General features: G+C 35.2%; 1 protein-coding gene across 1 annotated transcript in view; it reads left to right on the forward strand.

Annotated features, from left to right (window-relative positions):
- PTPRQ (protein tyrosine phosphatase receptor type Q) overlaps window positions 1–8,569 on the forward strand; it is a 123,043-nt gene extending 114,474 nt beyond the window's left edge. The window contains exons 59-64 of the mRNA XM_088141850.1: window positions 919–1,053; window positions 1,165–1,290; window positions 2,265–2,413; window positions 4,217–4,352; window positions 5,941–6,061; window positions 7,080–8,569. Coding sequence (XP_087997976.1) covers window positions 919–1,053; window positions 1,165–1,290; window positions 2,265–2,413; window positions 4,217–4,352; window positions 5,941–6,061; window positions 7,080–7,117 — 705 coding nt within the window. The 3' untranslated portion in view covers window positions 7,118–8,569. The remainder of the gene's footprint in view (window positions 1–918; window positions 1,054–1,164; window positions 1,291–2,264; window positions 2,414–4,216; window positions 4,353–5,940; window positions 6,062–7,079) is intronic.

The following is an 8,569-nucleotide window of genomic DNA, read 5'->3' on the forward strand; positions in this document are numbered from 1 at the left end:
AAATCCTTCACTTTAAGCTAAGATAGGAGCAGACCATCTTGGATTCATGCAGGAGAAAGAGAATCATACTGGGATATGCTTTGGAATTTGTTTTCTCTATAAGATTCAGTAGCGCAGAATACTATGTTTCCTGTTTGTAGAGAAGTTCCTAATATTTATTTTATTTTTTTCTTAGTTCAAAAAATGTATTGTTGATTTTGGATTTTAAGTGATTCAAAAGAATTAAAAAACATGCTTCTAAATTTGAAATTTTACCATATGTTGTATTTTTAGCATCCCCTTATCTCCAATAGAAGAGAATATATGTAGCTCAGGGCTGAACTGTGGAGTTCTTGGTGCTCTCTGAGCTTGGTTGTTTGCTTGCAGATGTTTCATTACCGAACTAAGAAACATCAGTGTTTTAGATTCTAAATTCTAACATCATCTAATCTACTAGATTGGACCAGCTCTTTTGCTGTGTGCTTAACCAATGCATTATTTTGAGAATTTCGGAGCTACATAGATAAATATGCAATAACACAGAATTACATTCAAGAGATATGTATTCACAAAATTATTAAGCATATTGAGAGGCGGAGGAACAATACTGTTTTAGGGATATCTTCCGTATAGGTCCAAAGAAACAATTCAGTTCACAGTGAAAAATTATTAGTCCTTTATGGAATTACATTCCCAAATAAATGGGAATGAAACATCTGGAAAGAGGCAGAGCTTTTTTGCAACAACTTGTTGCAAGATCCAGATCTGTGGTATCTAATCACCACCACTTTCTAAAGAACATAAGAATACAGGGAATATTCAGGAAGCTGAATTTTGAATGTCTTCATGCAAGAATGCATATTTAATACTTTACTGAATATGTAGCCATTTTTTTCTTTTTTCTTTAGCAATATGTACTAAGTTCCATCTTTTCCTTAGGGTTATTTATGTCCAAATGAATTTATTGCTACTCAAGGACCATTACCTGGCACAGTGGGAGATTTCTGGAGAATGGTATGGGAAACAAGAGCAAAAACTGTTGTTATGCTAACTCAGTGTTATGAAAAAGGGCGGGTAAGTTACCAATATATGGGTTATAAATATATTTGAAAACTCACTATTATTATTATACATTCATAAAAATGGTATGGTTTTATAAGCCATCTTATTGCATCCTGACTGCAGATAAGATGCCATCAGTATTGGCCTGAAGATAACATTCCAGTTACTGTTTTTGGAGATATAGTGATTACTAAATTAGTGGAAGATATTCAGATAGACTGGACCATCAGGGATCTAAAAATTGAAAGGGTAAGAATAGATTTTATTTTATTTAAGCTTCCATGGTTTCTGTGAAAATTGTAATCAGTCTGAAGCTAAAATATCTGACAGAGTTAAATACATCTTACTCTTGGGAGTATTGTTTAAATTTCTTGATTAATGTATCTTGGCTTTTATAATTCCCCAATACTTCATACTTCTGGATGTCATCAGATTACCTTCTACAAACTTAGAAAAGAATAGGTACCTATTTGCCTTACCCTGCTGTTGCACCGTCGTATGAAAACAATATTTGAGGAGTGTTGAGCTTCTGGGAAACTGAAATCCAAAGAACAGCTTATGAGTGTATATTCAACCTTGTATGACTTTTATTTGCTGGCATGAACCAATTATCATAAATCAAAACCAGAGAAAATGTTCAATACCATTACCCCGGTATAGTGGGTTTTAATGAAGGAAAGGGTTTGCCTATTTAGTTAAAATTTAAAGGGGCATATGTCACTTAGTAATGAGATGTCAAATTATGCTGGACTACATTGGTCATGACTGCCACTTTTACAGATGCTTTAGCATGCCCAATATGTCAGTTCAGGTTGACAACAACTTATGAAAAAAATATTAGAAATCTCTTGATATTTTAGAAGCAGTAAACTAGGTGGCTTCATTTCTGTAATATTTCCAATGATTCTATGATGTCACTGATTCTTGAATTCTGTATCAAATGTCTAGTTTGTCCTACTGATAGAATCAGGACAATGAGCTACGTTAATGTTCTGTTACAAGTAATAATTACTGGTTGAACTGCTTATTAGACTGCCATAAACAAGTATCTTAGGTGTTTAGGTGCACACTACAGCTTAGATGCCTGTCTTCTTAGATTAAAAAAAAAAATCTTAATAGAAAGCCTCCAATTGTAGTTTATCCCAGTATAAATGGCCTTTCAATGGATAACTAAATATTTCTATAATTTTTTTTAAAAAACAAAACTTTGTGTACCTTAACAGCATGGGGATTGTATGATGGTACGTCAGTGTAACTTCACTGCCTGGCCTGAACATGGAGTACCTGAAACAAGTGCAGCATTAGTCCATTTTGCAAAGCTGATCCGAGGCAGTCGATCACATGACAACACACCCATAATTGTTCATTGCAGGTAAGCAGATAATATATTTTAAACAAAACTCAGAATGTTAAATAATGGAATTAGTTTATCATGAACAGAAGAAATGAATACAGTGATACCTCGGGATACGAACTTAATCCGTTCTGTGACTCTGGGCGTATCCTGAGTTGATCGTAACCCGACGCAAATTTCCCCATAGGGTTCAATGTAAATCCGGTTAATCTGTTCCGCCCTCCGAATTTGGTCACACCCCGAAGCAAATTTTCCCATAAGGTTCAATGTAATTACCGTTAATCCGTTCTGGCATCCGCGGACCACGTGTCAGGGGCAGGAAAATGCCCGGGCGCCGCACAGCACAGCGGGAAAATGGCCGCAGACCACATGTCAGGGGCGGAAAAATGGCCGCGGACCACGTGTCAGGGGCAGAAAAATGGCCGTGGACCATGTGTCAGGGCGGAAAAATGACCGTACCCCGAGGCGGAGTTCGCACATCGAGGTAAATTTTTGCAGCCGGAGCTGGTCGTAACCCGAAAAGTTCGTTAGTAGAGGCGTTCGTATCCCGAGGTACCACTGTATCCGATTTATGTGAATTTGAATTTCTTTTCTTTTCTTTTATCTGAATCTTTTATTTTCTGAGGAATTATGGCCACTAACATGTTATTAATGACCCACCATGGTAAAAGAAATAGTAATACCAAAAGATTAGAGAGATAATGAATTCCAATATGGAGCACAGAATCCATGTATAGCTTAACACCAATGAACGTGATGAAGCCTATTTCATATATAGCAGCAGACATATTTAACAGTACAAGGTGAAAATTGGTAAATAGAAGCAATAATGATTTAGGTGTAATACTATAGCTACCATTACACTTAACTCATTATTGCTCTTATTAAGTCTTAATATAGAATATAGTATTTACCATAAATTTAGAATTGTATTTAGGTCAAAAATGTCCCTTCTGTTCTGACTACATCTATAGTGGCCCCCACCCTATAGAATACTCTCCCCCCAGAGGTGAGACAGGCCCCAACTCTCTTGTCCTTCCAGAAAGCAGTCAAGACCTGGCTCTGCCAACTGGCATGGGGCGAAAAAAGGGGCAACCAATCCTGGGAGTGGCTAGCACTTTGAAGATGCTCCCATATATTAACATCTTACTGATCATCAACATCTTGGAAGATATTATTTGCATATGTGTTTGGTTTTATTCTACTTTTACTGTATTTTTATATTGTTTTCATTGTATTTTAATTAATATTTATTGTTGTTTTATTGTGAACCGCCCAGAGTCACTTTTTCATGAGATGGGTGGTATCTAAATTTGAAATATAAATAAATAAATAAATAAACAAACAAACAAACGAACAAACAAACAAATAAAAATACTATAGATGAGAGCCAATTTGGTGTAGTGGTTAAGACATTGGGCTAGAAACCAGGAGACCATGAGTTCTAGTCCCAGCTTAGGCATGATGCCAACTGGATGAACTTGGACCAGTCCCTCTCTCTCAGCCCTAGGAAAAAGGCAGTGGCAAACCACTTCTGAAAAACCTTGTCAAGAAAACTGCAGGGACAATCCAGGCAATCTCTGAGAATTGGACATGACTGAACGAATTAAAAAAAAATATACTATGGATAGTACAAAGTTTTTACATGATGAAAAGTGGCATATAATTATGTATCTCCAATATTATACACACCTAAAAATAATTATTTTGAAATAATATTTTATCCAACCTGTACTCTGTTTCATTGTAATCATGCGGTTTTTTCCCATTAAAAGTGTCAGATGTTTCCATGTGTGTTTCACCTCTATTTTTTTCTTATAGTGCTGGAGTTGGAAGAACAGGAGTTTACATTGCCCTTGACCATTTAATACAGCATATAAATGACCATGATTTTGTGGATGTCTATGGACTGGTAGCTGAACTGAGAAGTGAAAGGATGTGTATGGTACAGAATTTGGTAAGATCTTTAAGATACATGCAGTGGTCCAGTTCTCAGATTGCAGGTGAAGGCTCATACTATGAGAAATTGTTGTTTCTTCCCTCCCTCCCTCCCTCCCTCCCTCCCTGACTTTCTCGGCATGTTGGGGGAGAACATATTATTAGACAAATACTATAGTATATATAAGTAGAAATGTTATTTAGAATCTAGAATATCATTGAGATATGAAATGGATATCTGCTTCTATTTGTATCCATCCGTGAAAGTCTTAGTCAATGTTTTTAATCCAGTGAAAAAATTCCATAGTTGTGAAATAATGTTAACAATAACTGGTGGTGGTGGTGGTGGTATTGTGATAGGGGGGCATTGAAAATAAGAGGAATCATTTATTGTTAAAACTAGCATTTAATGCAAGTAGAGGAAAGGATGACTGACAGAAAAATATACAGACCTATCTATTTCCCAGCTTGCTACACACTTTTCATTATGTCTGAAAGGGAACATAATGTCAGAAATGATAGTCAAAATAATAATAAAATAGAAATTACACTTAGAATAATCCTCTGTCAAGCTTGTACGTTCATTGCATTCAGCATATCATAGTAGTAATCAATATGTTGTTTGAGGATCATTCCTCATGTAATGCATATTACCTTTAGAAAATATCTCTCTGGAGCAAAAGTATAATAATTAAAAGGATGAGTACCTTTGCTTCTATAATTCATATTGGATCACCTATAAGCCAATCAGAAGCCACCATTTTGACTTTTTTCTCTGTTTTAAACATCCTGCAGCTTTGGGGAAAAATAAGTAGCAAGCTGAGATCCTCATTTAAAGTGTTTCAGTCAGTAAAGCTTGCCCTAATTTAACTAAAGTCTCTTTTTCTACATAGTGGTGCTTGGTGGTAATTCTTCCTGGATTCATAGATAGCGTTAATATATTTTTACATAACACCTCCTCTTGGATCCCAAATCAAGTCCAATCATTTTGGAACAGCTCTTCCAAGGGAAGAGTTTCCTTGCTCTTTTAGACCAATCCTACTATTGACAGCAAATCAGGATCTAATAGAAAGATCCTGATTTGCTGTCTATAGTAGGATTGGTCTAAAAGAGCAAGGAAACTCTTGAGGCATGGTGAGTTTTTGGCAGTTTCATTCTTATTCACCTTGAAGCTCAACTTGGGAGGGCACTGTTCTTACAATATATCTAGAAGAATGGCCCTCAGAATACCAAAAACCAAAATAATTTTTTTTTTCAAGATTAGGCTCCATGAGACTCTGAGACATTATCTTTATCTCACTTGCATGTGAACTTACCATGGTAATGGAAACATGGTCCCTGATAGGTTTTTGCTGTCCCATCCTCATGTTATGTCTTTCTTCACTATATCTCCCCTTGAAGCAGCTGCAATAAGACATTTAATAAAATCTTGTCTAACTGGAAATGGGCTACAGAAGAACCCCAAAATATGAATTAGCTATAAGAATTTTGCTTTTTCTAAAACTATTCTGAATATTAAATTCAAAAATTGCTTCAAAACAAGTTCATGTTAGCACCAAGGTATCTATGAATAAAACTTAACCGTTTTTAATTTTCATACTTTCTAGGCACAGTATATATTTTTACATCAGTGTGTTCTGGACTTACTGGCAATCAAGAACAGCCAGCCTATATGTTTTGTTAATTATTCAGTATTGCAAAAGATGGATTCTTTGGATGCAATGGAAGGTAAATAGATGTACTATATCAAAATTACTGTTTTTTAAAAAAAATGCTGGTGCATTTATTAGTGCTGTATTCAAAAATTATGTGTTGAGAAGTATTATTTATATTACTTTATTTGATGTTTTGGTTTTTACCTTTTTGGATAAAATCAAAGGTACCAAATTTGCACCATCGCTAAGCTCATGACGTTTTATAGTTTTCATTCTAACCCATTTGTTGATAACCAGAAGTACTTTCTTATTGTAGAACTTTCTTATTGTAGAACTTTCAGCCAAGTCCTCTTTTTCTTCATTAACAGTGGGCATTCCCTGGCTTTGTATTTTTATTCATTTCATGCTTTTGTTGTCTCTGCATCCTTTCCACAATATACAGTCTGTTACCTCATCGTATCAATTCTTCCTTCACAAAACTGGGAGGAAATGCCCTTCTAATATATTCCTTTAAGTGAAAACTTGATCTGATCATTTTTGGCCTTGTTATAGCTCATCACTATCCAGATTTCTACTGTTAAGATAATTAAATTATCTCATTGTACTGTTCATGTAATTCCCTAAATGTATGCTGTCAGCTCGCCAGTCCAACAGATTGGGCTCCATGATCTTGCCCTTTTTATCTTTTTGGTGACATCTCTTGCCTTAGCTCCGCCAACCTCATTTTTCAGATTATCACCTCTACTTTCCCTCTTTGCTTCATTTCTTATAAGCCACTTTTACTTAAAATACACAATGTTTCTTAGAAGCCCTTTGACAACTTTTCCTCACTAAGTACTTATGCATGCTTTTGTTTTAGTATATGGTATATGGTATATATACTAGTTAGTATATAAACTGCAAGCTGAAAATAACAATAAACAAAATTATCATGATGGTTGGTAAAAAATCCCCAATAAGTAGTTTACTCTTCCATTGGTGATGGAAGCAGGAGAAATTCATGCAATATATTTTAAATGCTTACAAAACCTGTATGTGTAATTTAAGATTAATTTGTAAAAGCTTCAACTAGTGTTCTGTTTCTTTTTCAGGTGATGTGGAACTAGAGTGGGAAGAAACTACTATGTAAATACACAGATGAAAATGTATTACATTTCAGGAATCATATGCTTGTATTCTTCTTGTTGTTGTTTCATAATAGGGGCCAAAACATATCCCCATCATACAATTGATTATAAACAAAGAATAATTTTTGTAGCAAAATAAAATTATAATAGTCATGTTTTATATTTTATGTGCCTTCACAAATAATATAAATTATTAAATTATAATTTTATACTGAGTACAATGTGATTCTTATAATAAAACTGAATACAATAAGAACAATCCAGCAATAGACATTACAATAAAATACACATTACAAGAGACACTCAATGGTTGTTGATTTATATTCTTTTCCTTTTTCTCTAAAAATAGCTAGTATAATATTCTGATGTATGATAAACTGTCATCATAATTGCATATTTCAATGGTTATGGTGCATCTTTGTAATGCCTATGTGAGGCAATCATAAAAGAACAAAAGTGACAGATTTGAGGAGAACCATCAAAGGAAGGTCTTCAGGACTGTCAGATTGACAACTAAACTTCCAGTGCTACGTCCTTCATACCACCCAAGCTCCATTTTGGTTAGTTTATGCTGGGCTTCAGGCATCCACTGAATCCAGTGGTTCCATCAGAATGATGAAATGTGAGTCATCAGTCACAAGGCAAGCTCCACTCCTTATGGACGTGCATGTGGTGTGGTGACACACATACAAAAGGAAAGGAGTTTGATGTCATGGAAGACATTTTGTTATTTGTCTTTCATGACATCAAAGTCCATTCCTTTTGTATATGTGTCCCTGCCCTGTGGATGCCGATGGGTAGTTCTCACCTGTCTTGTAACATCTGTTGGAATGTATAGCTTGCCCCCTGAAGAAATACAGAAGGTTCTTAGATCCGTTTGTGCCACTGCTTGTATATTAGATCCATATCTAGCTTGGCTTATTAAGGACCCCTAGAGCCTCTGTCCTGCTAGTGAATATTCATATCATCAAAATTTCCCATTTGTAGATAAATTTTCCTCTTATTTTAGAAGTGTCAGTGCAAAGGCTTTCAGTTAAGAAACAACTCTAATTTTAACAACTATGTGACAGTGGTAAAGAAGTCTTAAATGGAGCAGATTAACTACATTTTTTTACAGACTGGTTGTAGGTCCAGTTTTGGCTTTCGTAGAGGGAAAAAGATGGGCAAATGCAATTCTTCGGTTGCTACCAAAGGAGGTAATCAGAAAGTTTTTCCCAGGCCAAAAGCAGAACACTTTTTATAAGTCCCACTAGGATTAGATTTCAGGTCAATGATTAATTTGGCTTTTATAGCTGCAGAGCTCATATTATGGAATAAATTAGTATTGGAATCAAAGCAAGCCATTTCCTTGCTACTGTTTAGGAGGTAGCTCAAAAATATATTATCAGGCCTTTCAATGGCACTACTTTTGTTTTTATATTTTTTACTGTACCTTGTAATCTGTAAGTCATAAT

Source organism: Python bivittatus, unplaced genomic scaffold, assembly GCF_059951505.1.
Source record: "Python bivittatus isolate LINGU-HERP-01145 unplaced genomic scaffold, Pbiv_v1 ctg000330_np1212, whole genome shotgun sequence".
Lineage (NCBI taxonomy): Eukaryota > Metazoa > Chordata > Lepidosauria > Squamata > Pythonidae > Python > Python bivittatus.